General features: G+C 44.4%; 1 protein-coding gene across 5 annotated transcripts in view; it reads right to left on the bottom strand.

Annotated features, from left to right (window-relative positions):
* Nucleotides 1-412: 412 nt before the first annotated feature.
* Nucleotides 413-19,428, bottom strand: part of LOC132107771 (myelin-associated glycoprotein-like) — a 41,703-nt gene continuing 22,687 nt past the window's right edge. For 2 of the 5 annotated variants that reach the window (XM_059513967.1, XM_059513971.1), the window contains exons 4-11: nucleotides 11,071-11,361; nucleotides 9,101-9,352; nucleotides 8,038-8,289; nucleotides 7,684-7,947; nucleotides 7,497-7,578; nucleotides 7,318-7,401; nucleotides 7,103-7,178; nucleotides 413-826 (exon numbers count right to left, since the gene is read on the bottom strand). In XM_059513967.1, the coding sequence (XP_059369950.1) occupies nucleotides 761-826; nucleotides 7,103-7,178; nucleotides 7,318-7,401; nucleotides 7,497-7,578; nucleotides 7,684-7,947; nucleotides 8,038-8,289; nucleotides 9,101-9,352; nucleotides 11,071-11,361 (1,367 nt within the window). In that variant the 3' untranslated portion in view covers nucleotides 413-760. Of the gene's footprint in view, nucleotides 827-7,102; nucleotides 7,179-7,317; nucleotides 7,402-7,496; nucleotides 7,579-7,683; nucleotides 7,948-8,037; nucleotides 8,290-9,100; nucleotides 9,353-11,070; nucleotides 11,362-11,565; nucleotides 11,938-12,502; nucleotides 12,570-12,764; nucleotides 12,857-19,428 lie in introns of those variants that run through there. The other 3 variants (XM_059513970.1, XM_059513968.1, XM_059513972.1) reach the window with 3 other exon arrangements.

Below are 19,428 nucleotides of genomic sequence, written 5' to 3'. Positions count from 1 at the left end.
ACTGCATCAATTACAACATCATGGCTGTGTAGAAGAAGGATCCGGGTACTCAAATGGCCAGCCTGCAGTCCAGATCTTTCACCCATAGTAAAAATTTGGCGCATCATAAAGAGGAAGATGTGACAAAGAAGACCTAAGACAGTTGAGCAACTAGAAGCCTGTATTAGACAAGAATGGGACAACATTCCTATTTCTAAATTTGAGCAACTTGTCTCCTCAGTCCCCAGACTTTTGCAGACTGTTATAAAAAGAAGAGGGGACGCCACACACTGGTAAACATGGCCATGCGCCAACTTTTTTGAGATGTGTTGATGCCATGAAATTTAAAATCAACTTATTTTAGCCTTAAAATGATACATTTTCTCAGTTAAAACATCTGATATGTCTTCTATGTTGTTGAAATTTGATTTATACAGTGTCCCAACTTTTTTGGAATCGGCTTTGAACTTGGAATGACATTTCAAACTCAATAGTACTATACATATTTTATAATATTGCTCTTTTGTTGCTCTAGATTGCTTCTATTTTCCTCATTTGTAAATGTCTTAGCATGTATCTTAACTATATGTAAATATAAATATATTTTGTCTTTATTCTTTATATATTAAAACCTTTAATGTATTTGATTCACACACAGTATGTTTTTCTCAGTTGCAAGACCTTTTTGGCTCTGAAAATATTCTGTGCATATCAGATCTACAAAAGGTCTTTGGTCTTTCTCTGTATGTCATTTCTAGTAGGACGACATGTGTTCTTATCTTCATGTGTTAGCGTAGACTGCTTCATCTTCCAGGGCTCGGTCAGATGAGACTGGTCTCACATCATGCTAATTAAAAAAGCAAGATATGTTACAAACACTTTAAAGTAGATTTTGTTGATTTAAACAATCTCTTTAAAACTGTAAATATTAAGGCACATAGATAGGCACATGCAGTGTTGTTTTATAGTCAATGTTTTATACATTTGGTATCTACATCCAGTAGCCTTCAGTGTGTTACTATCAGCTGTAACAGCTGGCTGATGTGCGAATTTTCAAGGCAACACTTTTTTTTTCCCCTTTCCTGTTCCACATGTACAGTGGGTACGGAAAGTATTCAGACCCCCTTAAATTTTTCACTCTGTTATATTGCAGTCATTTGCTAAAATCATTTAAGTTGTTTTTTCCTCATTAATGTACACACAGCACCCCATATTGACAGAAAAACACAATTGTTGACATTTTTGCACATTTATTAAAAAAGAAAAACCGAAATATCATACGGTCCTAAGTATTCAGACCCTTTGCACAGTATTTAGTAGAAGCACCCTTTCGATCTAATACAGCCATGAGTCTTTTTAGGAAAGATGCAACAAGTTTTTCACACCTGGATTTGGGGATCCTTTGGCATTCCTCCTTGCAGATCCTCTCCAGTTCTGTCAGGTTGGATGGTAAACGTTGGTGTGCAGCCATTTTCAGGTCTTTCCAGAGATGCTCAGTTGGGTTTAAGTCAGGGCTCTGGCTGGGCCATTCAAGAATAGTCACGTAGTTGTGAAGCCACTCCTTCGTTATTTTAGCTGTGTGCTTAGGGTCATTGTCTTGTTGGAAGGTAAACCTTTGGCCCAGTCTGAGGTCCTGAGCACTCTGGAGAAGGTTTTCGTCCAGGATATCCCTGTACTTGGCCGCATTCATCTTTCCGTCGATTGCAATCAGTCGTCCTGTTCCTGCAGCTGAAAAACTCCCCCAAAGCATGATACTGCCACCACCATGCTTCACTGTTGGGACTGTATTGGACAGGTGATGAGCAGTGCCTGGTTTTCTCCAAAAATACCACTTAGAATTAAGGCAAAAAGTTCTATCTTGATCTCATCAGACCAGAGAATCCTTCAGGTGTTTTTTTTTAGCAAACTCCATGGGGGCTTTCATGTGTCTTGCACTGAGGAGAGGCTTCCGTTGGGCCACTCTGCCATAAAGCCCAGTGGAGGGCTGCAGTGATGGTTGTCTTTCTACAACTTGCTCCCACCTCCTGACTGCATCTCTGGAGCTCAGCCACAGTGATCTTTGGGTTCTTCTTTACCTCTCTCACCAAGGCTCTTCTCCCCCCCGATAGCTCAGTTTGGCCGGACGGCCAGCTCTAGGAAGGGTTCTGGTCATCCCGAACATCTTACATTTAAGGATTATGGAGGCCGCTCTGCTCTTAGGAACCTTAAGTGCAGCAGAAATGTTTTTGTAACCTTGGCCAGATCTGTGCCTTGCCACAATTCTGTCTCTGAGTTCTTCAGGCAGTTCCTTTGACCTCATGATTTTCATTTGCTCTGACATGCACTGTGAGCTGTAAGGTCTTATATAGACAGGTGTGTGGCTTTCCTAATCAAGTCCAATCAGTATAATCAAACACCGCTGGACTCAAATGAAGGTGTAGAACCATCTCAAGGATGATCAGAAGAAATGGACAGCACCTGAGTTAAATATATGAGTGTCACAGCAAAGGGTCTGAATACTTTGGACCATGTGATATTTCAGTTTTTCTTTTTTAATAAATCTGCAAAAATGTCAACAATTCAGTGTTTTTCTGTCAATATGGGGTGCTGTGTGTACATTAATGGGGGAAAAATGAACTCAAATGATTTTAGCACATGGCTGCAATATAACAAAGAGTGAAAAATGTAAGGGGGTCTAAATACATTCCGTACCCACTGTACATACTATGTACTCGTTTTAGTAATTACAATAACTGGGTAATAACTAAATACTAACCCTTAACCTCTCTCTAAACCTAAACCATGTAGTCACCAGTACTTTATTAGGCAAGTACATTACAGATAAGCGCATGTTCTGTTAAAGGGGTGGTTGACAGTTTTTATAGGCTTGATTGGTGCAGTTTAACATGTCTTATTATATCTTTATAGTTATCATTGTTGGTGTGAAAGGGTCTTAAGAAGTGTTTGCCAGCAAGTATTGAGCCATATTAGTTGGCATTAAACTGACATAATTTTAAAAGCAATATCTCGGTTTGCATTGTACTTTCAGCATTGTAACTTTACAGATATTGTTTGTTCACATTCAACCACCCCTTTAAATAAAATGTAACCAAGTTCCATCTTGTCACAGTGTCTGGGTTGTCTTCCCTGGGTTTCCACTAGGTGTCCTCCTTTCTCACGGTGTCTGTCTCCTTATCACTTCCTGTTCCCTTATTTGGTCACCTTCCTCCTGTTTAGTAATTGATTGTTCCCCACCTGTCTCCTGTTCCCTCATTATCCTTCTGTGTATTTATACCCGGTCTGTCTGAGTCTGTGTTACAGAGTCCTTGTTTAATGTTTGAAGGTTATTCATGTCCGTCACTTCTTGCCTTGCCTTGCCTTGCCTTGCCTTGCCTTGCCTTGCCTTGCCTTGCTTTGCCTTGCCTTGCCTTGCCTTGCCTTGCCTTGTCTTCGTGTCTTGTTTATGTTTGGATTTGTTGGATATCGACCCCTGCCTGGACTGTTTATTCTTTGGATTGCCCCTTTAATAAATACATACCCGCAATTGGTTCTCTCTCCGTGTTTCCTATAACACCGAACGTGACAGAAGGACTCCGTCATTCTAGGAACCAGTGGTATGTCGTTTTTCTGTTGCCCAGCCAAGATGGCGGAGCGGCGAGCCAGGTATCTTAGGTTGACCGCCCTCCGCCAAGAGGGAAATGAAGTGGGTGCCCTGGCTCAGGTATTCTGGTCCCTGGCCGAGGGCATGGGCTACAACGATGTGGCCCTCAAAGACTATTTCAATGGCGGGCTGGATGATCCAGTGTCTCAGGAGGAGATGGCGCAGTTAGAGACACTGGAATTCTGGGAATTCGTGCGCTACCTGCAGCATCGGCTTCGGTGGGATGCCCCAGCCACTCCTGTCTCTTCCGGCGGGGTGGTCGTCAGCCCAGCACCACTGCCCAGGATGGCAACCAGCCAAGCGCCACAACCCAAGATGGCCACCAGTCCAGCACCACTGCCCAGGATGGCCACCAGCCAAGCGCCACAGCACAAGATGGCCGTTAATCCAGCGCCAATGCCCAAATTGGCCACCGTTCCAGCGCCACAGCCCAAGATGGCCGCCAGCCCAGCACCAATGCCCAAATTGGCCACCGGTTCAGCGCCACAGCCCAGGATGGCCGTCAGCCTAGCGCCACAGCACAAGATGGCCGTCAGTCCAGTGCCACAGCACAAGATGGCCGCTAACCCAGCGCCAATGCCCAAATTGGCCACCGGTCCAGCGCCACAGTACAAGATGGCCGTCAGTCCAGCGCCACAACCCAAGATGGCCGCCAGCCCAGCGCCACAGTACAAGATGACCGCCTGTCCAGAGTCATGGCCCAAGATGGCTGCTTGCCCAGCGCCGCTGCACAGGATGAGAGTCACAGCTGACCCTCCGGAGTCGAGTCAGGTGCCAGTGAACTCTCCAGAGTCGAGTCAGGTGCCAGTGAACTCTCCAGAGTCGAGTCAGGTGCCGGTGAACTCTCCAGAGTCGAGTCAGGTGCCGGTGAACTCTCCAGAGTCGAGTCAGGTGCCGGTGAACTCTGCAGCGTCGAGTCAGGTGCCGGTGAACTCTGCAGCGTCGAGTCAGGTGCCGGTGAACTCTGCAGCGTCGAGTCAGGTGCCGGTGAACTCTGCAGCGTCGAGTCAGGTGCCGGTGAACTCTGCAGCGTCGAGTCAGGTGCCGGTGAACTCTGCAGCGTCGAGTCAGGTGCCGGTGAACTCTGCAGCGTCGAGTCAGGTGCCGGTGAACTCTGCAGCGTCGAGTCAGGTTCCGGTGAACTCTCCAGAGTCGAGTCAGGTTCCGGTGAACTCTCCAGAGTCGAGTCAGGTTCCGGTGAACTCCCCAGAGTCGAGTCAGGTTCCGGTGAACTCCCCAGAGTCGAGTCAGGTTCCGATGAGCTCCCCAGAGTCGAGTCAGGTTCCGGTGAGCTCCCCAGAGTCGAGTCAGGTTCCGCTGAACTCCCCAGAGTCGAGTCAGGTTCCGCTGAACTCCCCAGAGTCGAGTCAGGTTCCGCTGAACTCCCCAGAGTCGAGTCAGGTTCCGCTGAACTCCCCAGAGTCGAGTCAGGTTCCGCTGAACTCCCCAGAGTCGAGTCAGGTTCCGCTGAACTCCCCAGAGTCGAGTCAGGTTCCGGTGAACTCCCCAGAGTCAGGGCTGGTCACCGCTGATCCTCCAGAGTCAGGGCTGGTCACCGCTGATCCTCCAGAGTCAGGGCTGGTCACCGCTGATCCTCCAGAGTCCGGGCTGGTCACCGCTGATCCTCCAGAGTCCGGGCTGGTCACCGCTGATCCTCCAGAGTCAGGGCTGGTCACCGCTGATCCTCCAGAGTCAGGGCTGGTCACCGCTGATCCTCCAGAGTCAGGGCTGGTCACCGCGGATCCTCCAGAATCAGGGCTGGTCACCGGTGATCATCAAGGACTGAGTCAAGTCACCGGTGATCTTCAAGGACTGAGTCAAGTCACCGGTGATCTTCAAGGACTGAGTCAAGTCACCTCTGATCTTCAAGGACTGAGTCAAGTCACCTCTGATCTTCAAGGACTGAGTCAAGTCACCTCTGATCTTCAAGGACTGAGTCAAGTCACCTCTGATCTTCATGAACAAAGGCAAGTCACCAATGATCTTCATGAGCAAATACAAGTCACCAATGATCTTCATGAGCAAATACAAGTCACCAATGATCTTCATGAGCAAATACAAGTCACCAATGATCTTCATGTACAAATACAAGTCACCAATGATCTTCATGAACAGTGTCAGGCCAGCACCAATCTTCTGGAGTCCAGTAAGGACACCAGGGGATTACCAGAGTTTCGTCGTCCCGTTGGTCCAGCCGCACGGAGGTCTGCTTCGCCTTGGGGGGCTCTGGTCCTGACCGCATGGCTGTGGTGGTCTTCTGCTCCGCCCTGGGGGCCTTCCACCCTGACCACACGGTTGTGGGGGTCTTCCGCTCCGCCCTGGGGGGCTTCAGCCCTAACCACACGGGGGTGGTGGCCTTCTGCTCCGCCCTGGGGGGCTTCTTTCCTGACCTCACGGTTGTGGTGGTCCTCTGCTCCGCCCTGGGGGGCTTCCGTCCTGACCACAGGGGTGTGGTGGTCTTCTGCGCCGCCCTGGGGGCCTTCCGCCCTGACCACAAGGATATGGTGGTCTTCTGCTCCGCCCTGGGGGAATCTGGCCTCGACCACAAGGTTGTGGTGGTCTTCTGCTCCGCCCTGGGGGGCTTCCGCCCTGACCACACGGTTGTGGTGGTCTTCTGTTCCGCCCTGGTGGGCGCCACGTGATATCCTTATGGACTTATGTTTTGTGTTTCTTGTTTCCTGTTGTGTTTTTTGTCGGTTCTCCTCTGTTAGTCTGGTCCTCCGTCCCTCCCCCTGGACCTCCTCCAGTCCTCCTCCCTCCTGGTATCCCTGTTTGGTGTTTACACTTCTGTTGTCTGTTTCCCATGTTTCCTTTCTGGCCCTCCGTCCCTCCCCCTGAGCCTCCACCTGTCCGCCTCCCTCCTGGTCTCTGTTTTGTGTCATGTCGTGGAGCGTCTGGGAGCCGCTCCGTAGAGGGGGGGTACTGTCACAGTGTCTGGGTTGTCTTCCCTGGGTTTCCACTAGGTGTCCTCCTTTCTCACGGTGTCTGTCTCCTTATCACTTCCTGTTCCCTTATTTGGTCACCTTCCTCCTGTTTAGTAATTGATTGTTCCCCACCTGTCTCCTGTTCCCTCATTATCCTTCTGTGTATTTATACCCGGTCTGTCTGAGTCTGTGTTACGGAGTCCTTGTTTAATGTTTGAGGGTTATTCATGTCCGTCACTTCTTGCCTTGCCTTGCCTTGCTTTGCCTTGCCTTGTTTTCGTGTCTTGTTTATGTTTGGATTTGTTGGATATCGACCCCTGCCTGGACTGTTTATTCTTTGGATTGCCCCTTTAATAAATACATACCCGCAATTGGTTCTCTCTCCTTGTTTCCTATAACACCGAACGTGACACATCTAGTATTTTTTTTTTTTACGTACATTACACAAACAACATGTCAATAAATGTCTAATGAGAACTGATGCACTGCCCAGAAACAGACTTCAGCATTACTAAGCTGTGAAAGATTAAACAGTTTGCACTGAGGCAAAGCTACTCACCCCGCAGTTGTCATAAACACGATCTTTCGGGCAATTTGTGTAAATATCCCCATCACTGCCTTTCTCTTCTTTACTGCTTTTCATAAAATGATAGATACAAATCATTAGTAAAAGTTCTGCTAAACAGTTATGTAACAAACATTATATATACACTACAGTCAAAAGTTTGAAATCATTAAAATGGCCTGAGAGAGTTTAGTTTATAGTATATATACTTTTCTAAATCAGACTTGTTTTGGGTTGTTTTCATTTCATTCTGCTCATTCTTCATTAGAGGTAGATGTGCAGATCTCTTCCCACTGAAAAAGAGGCATTTTAAAGTTGCCAGGAAACAAAGGATTATAAAGAACCACTGATTGAGTGAGTGAGTGAATGAGGGATGAGAGATCCTTACCAGCGTCTTCTCACAGCATACACTAAAATACAGGCTAAAACGACCACAACAGCTGATGCAACAGCAATGTATATTATGATTACTGTGAAAAGAAACAAGTATGTAAATGAATTATATGCAATAATTATTGCAATAATTACTATGCAATTAATCAAAGACAGAGTGTTTTTTAAAGAGGAAGTCTCACCATTTTGAGGAGCTTCCAAAGTTATGGAAGAGCTTCCCAGACTGTTATTGGCAAAGCACAGGATAGTCTCAGGGAAACCCAACCAACCCTGTAAGGTGAATATGGTAAGAGACTCGTTTTGTTTAATGCTGGTGCTGGAGAAGTCTTTCGAGGAATTTGGACCAAACCACTTGACGTCACTGAGAGGGTTGGAGTCCACAATACAGACACAAACCGTCAAAATCTTAGACTGACAAGAAGATTCACTTTTAATCTCAGGAGGATCTAGACAGACAGATAGAGTATTAGCTATCATACATTATAAACAATGATCACTAAAATATACCAGTTTAAACTGTTGAACCAAGGCCTTACACAATATATTAAGTTTTTGTGGACCAGAACTGTTTTTTCCCTCTGTGTTAAAGGCTGTACAAGAAATGGCTTCAGTATGTCGAGACACTCTCTCCAGTTTGTAAGTATGGCTCTTTGCTAACATCGTCCCATTCAAGCTGAACCACTGGTAGCTGTTCGCAGGAGGATTGCTGTCACTGGAGCAGGACAGTTCCACAGAGTCATTCTCCTTCACTGAGGATTTAGTGACCACGCTTACATTATATGGAGGATCTGATTAAGACAAAATGTTAATAAAATGACAAACATTCAGTTCCAAGGTACCTAATGTATCATAAAACCACAGATGCCAATAAATGATTTAAATTTTTTACAAATGTACAGGGTAGCAGCCTTTCAGTGATTAAAATGCTACAATGGACACACCTTCAAGAAATATTCCAGGTTTAAAAAAAATAATTAAATAAAATTAAGATGCAAGGTCAGTACACCTATAAAAGGAAGTGAATGGAGCATTTTTTTTTTGCAGGACTTATAGCGGAACATTAAGTTTATATATTGGGAAAAATGTATCTTTTTGTCCTGCTCCTGCTCATTTCTTGCACATTCTGACTTTCAACGTCACCTCACTTTGTTGCAGCAAGTAAAAGGAAGGTGGAATCTTCTCACTGTCACATTCGATTGAAGAATTTTGAGAATATCCAGAACTGCCTATGTAAACCTTTTTGTTGTTGTTGCTCGGTAGATAAATCACTCAATAACATTACTTTCATTAAAACATATTTAAGACAGTTTTATTTTTCAGTTCTTTTTACCATTTCCTGTGCACTCATCGGGGCCAGTGGGAGTACAGACCACTAAAACTTTGAGTATTTTACTGATTATGGATTGCACTTACATTGTAATTATTGTAATTGTCTCACAGTAACTCAGAGTTGCAGACTTGAATCAACTTCAACTTAACTAATCAGCTAATCCTGGAATATTTCTTTAACTTTAAAAGTGGCAGGTGTAATTTTTTCCATGTTAAAAATGGTTTCTCTAAATAAGAAAGGTTCAGTCACACATAATACTTGATACTTACACAGGACTTTAATTTTCTGTGGACCAGAACTGTTTTTTCCTTCTGTGTTAAAGGCTGTACAGGAAATGGCCTCAGTATGTCGAGACACTCTCTCCAGTTTGTAAGTAGGGCTCTTTGCTAACATCGTCCCATTCAAGCTGAACCACTGGTAGCTGTTCGCAAGAGGATTGCTGTCACTGGAGCAGATCAGTTCCACAGAGTCATTCTCCTTCACTGAGGATTTAGTGACCACGCTTACATTATATGGAGGATCTGAATGAGACAAAATTTTGATAAAATGCTATGTATAATGTCAATGGTCTGAGCAGTCTAACATTCAGTTCATTTAAAGTTTTTCTCGATTGCTTAAACACAACACAACTCATCTAAACTCAATTCCCCAGACTTCCTATATTACATATATATACCTCATCAACATCACAGGCTATACTGGCCCTGGCCAGTCAGAGGGGATGAAATAATATCCTTGAATGCCTGGTCCAACCCTGGCACACATCAACTAAAATATCCAGGCAGGCTTCTCTCATAGCCTGGTAATAAATCGACATGCCAAAAAACAACAACAAAAAACTCTTCAATAGGGTTTCGGAAGGAAGAGTATGCAGGCCGAAAGATGTTAAAAACTTCTTTCTCCTTCACCTCTTCCTCTCTGTACTCCTCCTCCTCTTCCTTCATTTCTTCCTCCACTCCTTCCTCCTCCTGCTCTCTGGTGTCCCTGACCTCTTTCTTCGTGTCTCTCTGGATCCATTGTTACGCACCTGAATGAGCTGATTTTGGCCCTTTTATCTCTCCATCAAAGGTTCTGATTGGTGTGCGATACATTGTCAAGACAGCAGCCCTCCTCCTGAAGCCAGCAAACGGCCTCAGCTACAAGCCCAAAGTGAGTGAGCCTCGGAAAACGGTACTAAACTTCATGTTTTTGAGGTTAATTTGGTTCACGGTAGATTCATATATAGGCCTTATAATGTGACCAGCTACTTGACAGGATGTGGTGTGCTAAGCTGTATTTTCTCCATTTTCACTAAATTTTTGATTAACGTATGAATTGAACAGTTATTGTGTGACCTATATGAGGGAACAACCAGTGATACCCTTGGTAGTAATATCAAATGATAGCCTATGACGATGTCATCAGGACACACATACACGGTAGGCAGTGGCCCACCTTACCGTGACCATGGTGTGGTCACCCAGAATTTATAGTTTACCCAGCTCTTTTTTTACCACTACACCTCTGTTTGTAAATAACCATATGGTGTAAGCACTGAGAAATGTAAGCATTTGTGTAGACTTTTGCAGTAACGGTTCACCAAATGTGACTCATGTCAAAGCAGGGGAATAGTGTTTATAGTTTTTAACAATCGAGAAAAACTGTAATAGAGGCTTTTTTATAATTAAACTTAAGTTTTCAAATAAGGTTTTCAACTATTGGGGGCCAAGACTACATAATATAGTAAAATTATTTAAATAAATATAATTAAACATAAAATAAAATCAAGAATTCAAAACAAAACATATATTCTTGCTCCTGACACAGGATTATTTTGAATGAAAAAAATTATTGAACAAAATCCTTGAACATCTGAAATCACCAAATGAATTGTGGTTAATAAATTTAATGACAGTTTCTTTTTTCAAACTCAAAAAGTTTTAAAACAAACATCTTTATCATTATTACTGCAGAAATACTGCAAATGACTATTGTGATAAGACTTTAGAGTAAAAAAGGTTGTAAATTTAAAGATAATTTTAAATAAGTTTAAATAAATGTATGCATTTAGCAGACACTTTTATCCAATGCGACTTACAGTGCATTCAGGCTAACCTTTTTTTACCTAACATGAGTTCCCTGGTAATCGAACCTTCAACACTGCTAATGCAATGCTCCACCACTTGAGCCACATGAACACTGATCAAAAGATATGCATTTACATCTGATCATTTGTCTTAAACTCACAGAGCGGACTTACATTTAACTTTGAGTGTTTTGTATCCTGTCACCTTCTTCCCGTTAAACTCTGCAGAGCAGCTGAGATGTTTGTTGTGGTCTTCTCTAGAAGGAGTGAAGGTCAGGCTGTAATATGTAAGGTTCCATTGACCATGATTCTGTGGCTGTGATGGACTCGATTGTTTGCCATCATGGCTCCAGGTGACACGAGGCAGGTCTGATGGACAGGAATGAGACACGGCACAGGTAGCATTCACCAGTTTCCCTGATGTCACTTCTTCTTCCACAGAGACGGTAGGATTCTCTGGTGTTTCTGTTGAAGACACACAAATTGTTGACACAATCTCACATGTTTTTTTTTCCATCCTTTTTCCATAATGCTTGATAAGTTCATTAAAATATTGATTTACATATTGCACAACAATTCATACTAATGACATCTGGATAACTTTAATTATCATGTTGTGTTTTGGTCATTTTAATACAGAGAGAAACACCCCATCCCCTCAACCCTTACCATTCACTATTATAGAAACCATATCTTCTTTCTTTTTATAGGAGTACTTGTTCAGATCTTTAATCTCAATCCGGAACATGAATGACCCAGCGTCACTGCTTCTCAAAGAGCTGATTTTCAAAGAACAGTTATTTTTGCGCAAATCACCAATGAGACTAGTGCGACCTTTGAACGAGTTGATGATTTTTGAGTTGTCTGTATGGAATACTGTTGATTCTTCTTTTCCTTTGAACCAAATCCCTGTAAATTCTGTGTACGTTTTTCCATTTGCAGGGTAGCTGAACCTACAGGAAATCACCACACATGATCCAGATAAACCCACCACTGATTTATCCACTTCAATGCTCCATCCATTAGCATTAGCAGATGACACTGAAAGAAGAATAAATCAAAATTATAATTATTTTTTCTCGACAATTTAGTGACCAATTAAAATATTTTATCTAATCTAAAAATGTCAATTTTAAAGTTATACCAATGGTAGTACATCATAAAGAAACATTTTCTAACAGTTATCCTTTTGTATGAGTCTAAATATTTTTCCAAGACACTGTAAGAGTGGTTTCCCTACAGTGGTTCAGGCTGTAATATTGCTATCAGCACCTCTGTGTCTTCAGGAATTCCAAATAACCCTTTTGTTATTCAAGATATGTTTGGGACAAGAAAGCAGATGTCTGATTATTTTTGACCCTACAAAACTCATCACGGTACACCTATAATAGTTTCTTCCCCATAGATGACTGGAAGTACTCTGTAATTCCTTTGTGTGAGGAATGAGTCATTTAACTTTAATTTTAACACTGCATGGACTAAGAGCAGTATTTTTTTTACTGATGTGTGTGTAAAATTCACTACAACAAGACTAAACAGTGATTATTTACAACTTAAAACAGTGGTCAAAAATGATAACCATTTTATCAAGTTATATTTTACTAACCTCTGAGCCAGAGAAATAGTGACAATAAACAGCTCCAGTAAACCATCTCAGCTTTAAAGTTCAGTGCCTGGAAGTGAAAAGTTGTCATCGGAATTTAATTTACCAGTAACCACAAAGTATTGTTTTTGAATGACTGAACATTGTTTCATTTTTCACTGTTAATGGAGCATGTGCAGTCCTACATTTGCAATGGATTAGTTATTTAATAAGGAATTTAAATATTCACTTTATAATAATATAAATATATTAATTAGTAACTTACTGTTCTGTCTTCAAACTGTGCCTGAGTTCATCAGAAGAAGACTTATGCACTATACATATCCGAGAGCTTCCTTCCCCTTACATCTGGCTGAGCGTGAGGTTTGTGATAATTTAGTCACTTCCTATTTCAAAGGTTTCTGAAATACTGGCTGTACACATTCAGCACATACATAATACATAATATTTAATGTTTCGGATCAAGCTAATTCAAATGTTAGTAAAAGATAGCAAGTAAACACAACATGCAGTTTTTATGAAGGTTTTTATTATTAAGGGAAAACAAAATCCAAAACTACATGGCCCTGTGTGAGGACGTGTTTGCCCCCTAAACTTAATAACTGGTTAATAACAACCACATTGCATTGCTTTTTAAGGTCAAGCCACAGCATCTCAATAGGATTCAGGTCAGGACTTTGACTAGACCACTCCAAAGTCTTCATTTTGTTTTTCTTCAGCCATTCAGAGGTGCACTTGCTGGTGTGTTTTGGATCATTGTCCTGCTGCAGAACCAAGTTCGCTTCAGCTTGAGGTCACGAAGAGATGGCTGGAAATTCTCCTTCATGATTTTGGTAAACAGCAGAATTCATGGTTCCATTTATCACAGCAAGTCTTCCAGGTCCTGAAGCAGCAAAACAGCCCCAGACCATCACACTACTACCACCATGTTTGACTGTTGGTTTGAAGTTCCTTGAACTTTATGAAATGCTGTGTTGGTTTTACCCCAGACATAATAGGACACATTCCAAAAAGTTCAACTTTTGTCTCGTCAGTCCAAAGAATAATTTCCCAAAAGTCTTGGGGATCATCAAAATGTTTTTTGCTGGCAAAACTGAGACAGGCCTTTGTTCTTTTGGCTCAGCAGTGGTTTTCGTCTTGGAACTCTGCCGTGCAGACCATTTTGCCCAGTCTTTTTCTTATGGTGGAGTCATGAACACTGACCTTATCTGAGGCATCATACATCATACCAACCTCTAACTTCTTAACAGTAGTGCATGTTTGAGCTTTTACCTACTAGTCATTTGGTTGAACACACAGACTAGTCAAACAGTTGAAGTGGATCAAACCCTCAATCAGTAGTTTTTGTCATACGCACAGGAAACACAGTTACACTATACAATGAAATTCTTACTCTTTGAATCCTCTAGCAGCCAGAGACTTGAGAATAACACAAAGACATATAATGAAGTGAAAAGTGCTAGTGCATGCATGAATAAGTGTGATTATATGTCAAATATGCATGTAAAAAAAAGTCCACATGAGGTAGGTTGTGTACAAACTATGTTGTGCATTACACTGAAAGTCCATTTTACAATAATAAGGGGAAGAGGCAATGTACTGTATGACAGCAATTTACCAGCACTACTGATGGCCTGAGGGTAAAGGCCGTCTCTCTGTCTTGATGTTCTAGCTCTAAAACTCCTAAACCGCTTGCCTGAATGTAGGTGTGAAAGTCTGAGTGTGAAAAGGATATGCTGGGTGTGACTAATGTATCTGATGATGTTCATAGCTCTCTTAATGGATCTGGTCTGGTAAATGCTTTCCAGTGCTGTTAAAGTAAGTTCCAGTGAGGATATATTATATATATATATACCGTAATTCCTCAAATAAAAACCGGTAGTCAAATAAACGCCGGGCCTCTTATAGTGGCCGGGGGCGTGGTCAACACGGACAAATAAAGGTCGGTCTTAAATAAAGGCCGGGGGAAAATTTGTCCAGCAGAGCCAGATAACGAACGTACACGCCCACTGCAGGAGCGTTTCTCGTTCTCGAGTCAAGAACCGGTTGCATCGGTTTTCGGATCACCAGTACACTGAACCAGGAACCATTTCTGTCGGACGCGTCCGATTCGAGAAAAGGAGCTGATGATCCTGCGCATGTGTGATTCAGCGTGAAGCAGACTGACACACAGAGCGTCTGAACCGAACTGATTCTTTTGGTGATTGATTCTGAACTGATTCTGTGCTACTGTTATGATCTCTGTCCACTGGAACGCTATCGCTTTTAATTTAAAACGGACTATTTAAAACAATTACTTATCAAACAGATGGAATTAGAAATAAAGGCCTGCCTCTAATAAAAGCCTGCTTCAAATAAAAGCCTGCTACCTTCTGCAGTTCAGGTAAATAAAGGCCCTGGCTTTTATTTGAGGAATTACGGTTTATATATATATATATATATATATATATATATATATATATATATATATATATATATATATATATATACACACACATACACATACACACACACACACACACACACACATACACACACGGGTAGACATATAATCTCTGACCAACACAAACTGAGAGGACTACGGCTTAAACACAAGATAATTGGGGGAAACACTTGTGCATGGAATAATACAATCAACATGAGACATGGAACACATGGAGGGAAAATATGACAGAGTCCAGGAGCGTGACACACATTGTAATGATTGGAAGGAGGGGAGGAAGAAAGTGCGAGTTAAAGATGATATTTAATAAACAGTCATACAAACAAATAACAAGGAGACAGGAGGCTGGGTGAGTGCTGTAGGTCTGGTAGCGATCCGGGGAGCGACAATGTTCAACGGTGATCCAGGGTGTGGTGGTGAGTAGGCAACAGGAGAGCGTGACACAGGAACTGCGGTGAGCGAGCCGTGAAGGTGAAGCATGAAGTCCGTGGAAGGTGAGGAGTGGATGGGGTTCTGAGGACGAAGACAATCCAGTGACGAGAAGAAACATTAACACTGGGACTGCATTCAACGCTCTGACAAACAGAATAGGTCAAAACCGAATAGGTGGGTTCCCTATCTACGAGTCGCGGTGGTGGGGGAACCGGGGTGGGCGGGTTAATTCGTGAATAAAACACAGGCTTAATCTTGGATACATGGAAGGCAGAATGAATCCTCCTGTACGCCGGAGGTAGTTTGAGGCGGACTGTCACCGGACTAATGATCTTGGTGACAGGGAACGGGCCAATAAAATTGGGATCTAACTACGGGAGGCTTAGACCGATGGCGATCGGCCTTGGCCTTGGTGCGCGCCCTCACCTGGAGCAGAGTCTCACGGGCTCTGGTCCAGGTGCGGTGGCACCTCTGGACAAAAGCGTGAGCGGAGGGGACCACGACTTCAGATTCTAGATTAGGATAAACAGGTGGCTGGTAACCTATGCTACACTCAAACGGTAGCTTCAGGCCCGTAGCTGACACTGATAACGAGTTATGAGCGTACTCAACCATAGAGAGTTATTGGCTCCAGGAAGAAGGATTCTTGGAGACTAAACATCGCAACGTTCTCTCTAAATCTTGGTTGGCCCGCTCAGGCTGGCCGTTGCTCTGTGGGTGATAACCCGAAGACAGACCAACCATTGCTCCTAATAATTTACATAATTATAATAATTACAATAATAATTACAATAATTACAATAATATTACAATAATCTGCAAAATTTGGACACAAATTGGGATCCCCTGTCAGAAACCAAGTCTAACGGGAGGCCATGTAACCAATAGACATGATCAATTACACAAAATACACTCGGGAGTCACTGGGAGTTCGGAAGGATCAAAAAGATGTGACAAAGAATTGGGTTTGAAGTTTTTGGAACCCGGGCGGTACGACAGGGAAAAATCAAAGCAACCAAAAAAAAAGTGCCCACCGAGCCTGACTGGAGTTGAGTCTTTTGGCAGTTCTAATATATTCTAGGTTCTTGTGATTGGTCCAGATGATGAAAGGTACCCCCGACCCCTCCAACCAATGACGCCACTCCTCCAGTGCTAATTTGACGACCAACAACTCTCTGTTACCAATGTCATAATTGAATGTCAGAACTGCACCTACTCCCACCTCTGATGCGTCGACCTCCACCACGAACTGACGTGTGGGATCAGGGGCTACTAAGATGGGAGCCAAAATGAAGCGGCTCTTGAGGTTAGAAAATACAGTTTCGGCTGTATTAGACCACATGAACGCAGTACTGGGGGAGGTCAAGGCGGTCAGAGGTGAGACTAGTTGGCTGAAATTGCGAATAAAACGCAGATAAAAATTGGTGAATCCCAGAAACCGTTGTAGGGCCTTTACTCCCATAAAGTCTGGACTTGGCCAATCTATCACAGCCTTAACCTTATCAGGATCCATACATATTCCCTCAGACGAGATGATGTACCCTAGGAAGGGAACAGACATTTCTCCACCTTGACAAAAAGCCTATTCTCTAGTAATCTCTGGAGCACTCGTCTGACGTGTAGCATGTGTTCCTGGAGAGATGAGGAAAAAATCAGTATGTCATCCAGGTAAACATATATAAACTGATCTACCATGTATCTCAACACGTCATTCACTAGTGCTTGGAAAACCCCTGGCGAGTTGGAGAGCCCGAACGGCATCACCAAGTATTCAAAGTGCCCTCTAGGGGTGTTAAAGGCGGTTTTCCACTCATACCCCTTCCTAATGCGGACAAAATGATAAGCGTTGCGTGAATCCAGTTTTGTGAAGACGGATGCTCCCTGTAACCCTTTCGAATGCTGAAGACATCAACGGCAAAAGGATAGGTATTCTTCACCGTGATGTTGTTCAGCTCTCGGTAAGATCGCAGGGAACCATCCTTCTTACCAACAAAAAAGAATCCCGCCCCCGCTGCAGAAGAGGAAGGGCGGATGAACCTCAATGCCAGAGAATCAGAAATATATTTCTCCATTGCCTCCCTCTCCGGAATGGAAAGAGAGTAGAGTTTGCCTTTAGGCGGGGACTTACCTGGATCTAACTCTATGGCACAGTCATAGGGACGATGCGGAGGGAGAGATGCAGCACGGGACTTACTGAAAACTTCCTTCAGGTCCAGGTACTCCGCAGGCACGTTTGACAAAACCGTAGTCTCCTCCTGAAAGACAGAAACAGACACAGCAGGACAAGCAGAAACCAGACAAGACTCATGACAACGTTCACTCCACAAGGTGATGGTGTTGGAACCCCAATCCACTCGTAGGTTGTGTTTGACCAGCCAGGGATGACCTAACACGATGGGTTCCACAGGGGATTCCATGAGGAGAAGGGATAGGGCTTCAGTGTGATTGCCAGAGATGAAGAGAGTCATGGGTTCTGTGGTGTGGGTGACGTGCGGCAGTTCCTGGCCATTGAGTGCACTGACATTAATCTGACGAGACAGGGGAAGGATGGGAAGGTTCAGGTGATGTGCAAGGCTAGTGTCAATGAAATTACCTTCGGCTCCTGAATCCAGAAGGGCGTGACAGGTGTGAGTGTTGTTGCCCCACCACAGTTTCACCGGAAGGAGAGTAGATGATGTTGAGGACTTCCCGGCGGAGATCCCACCCGATAGTAGCCTCAAACTTACTACCGGGCTGACTCTTTTACCGGACATGTGCGCAGAAGATGTCCAGAGCCACCGCAGTAGAGGCACAGTCCTTGGGACCTCTGCCTCTCTCTATCCTCCCGGGACAGTTGAGCTCTACCCACCTGCATGGGTTCGTGATCGAAGACGGGACCGGCCATGTTCTCTCAACTCGAGTTGCCACTCTCCGGGATACTGAGAATGCGTGTGTGACTGGTCTGCGCCCCCAGGCGGTTATTCCGAGCGTCCACGCGGAGCGCAAAGTCAATGAGTCCGTTGAGGCTGGTTGGCAACTCAAGGAGGTAGATCTCTTTGTGAACACAGTCGGCCAACCCATGCAGGAACATATCCCACTGCGCCTCCTCGTTCCACCTGCACGCAGCCGCCAAGGTGTGAAAATGGATGGAATAGTCCGCCACGGAGTGATTTCCCTGCTTGAGGTCCGCGAGCTCTCGGGCCGCTTTCTGCCGGCCACGGCCCGGTCGAACACCCTCTTCATTTCCTCAGAGAGGGAGTGGAACGAGGCACAGCATTGGTCATGGTTCTCCCACACCGCCGTTCCCCACAGAGCGGCTCTACCGGAGGGTAGCGTCAGGACAAACACCACCTTGGACTCCTGAGTCTCAAAGATGCAGGGCTGTAGAGAAAAATGCATGGAAGATTTTGTAGAGAATGTTCTGCAGTAATTGGGCTAACCAGAGTAGCTTTCCGGCACCGGCAGGTGAGGTTCGGGCCAGTAGTGGTTCTCGGGGATGGCCCAGGGAGCGGGCGGTGCGGGTGGCACAGCAGGAGTGGTCAGCTGATGAATTTGCTGGGTGAGCTCAGACACCTGTGTCACCAGCGCTTGGACAGCGCGTCTGGTGTTGACGATGCTCTCCTGCTGCTGATCCATGCGGGTGACGCTGTGGTGAATGAAATCCGTGAGTGACGTGGAACTCGCTGCTTCCATGTTGGTCAGAGCGTTCTGTAACGATTGGAAGGAGGGGAGGAAGCAAGTGCGAGTTAAAGATGATATTTAATAAACAGTCATACAAACAAATAACAAGGAGACAGGAGGCTGGGTAAGTGCTGTAGGTCTGGTAGCAATCCGGGGAGTGACAATGTTCAACGGTGATCCAGGGCGTGGTGGTGAGTAGGCAACAGGAGAGCGACAGGTGAGCGAGCCGTGAAGGTGAAGCGTAAAGTCCGTGGAAGGTGAGGAGTGGATGTGGTTCCGAGGACGAAGACAATCCAGCGACAAGAAGAAACATGAAACGGGAACGAGAGATCAGGATATAACACTGGGACTGCATTCAACTGCATTAACGGAGGCGCCCACATGAAACAATCAG

The sequence above is a fragment of the Carassius carassius genome, chromosome 28, assembly GCF_963082965.1.
Source record: "Carassius carassius chromosome 28, fCarCar2.1, whole genome shotgun sequence".
Classification (NCBI taxonomy): Eukaryota; Metazoa; Chordata; class Actinopteri; order Cypriniformes; family Cyprinidae; genus Carassius; species Carassius carassius.
The sequence above is the reverse complement of the archived record's forward strand: the minus strand, read 5'-3'. Positions and strand labels throughout refer to the sequence as shown.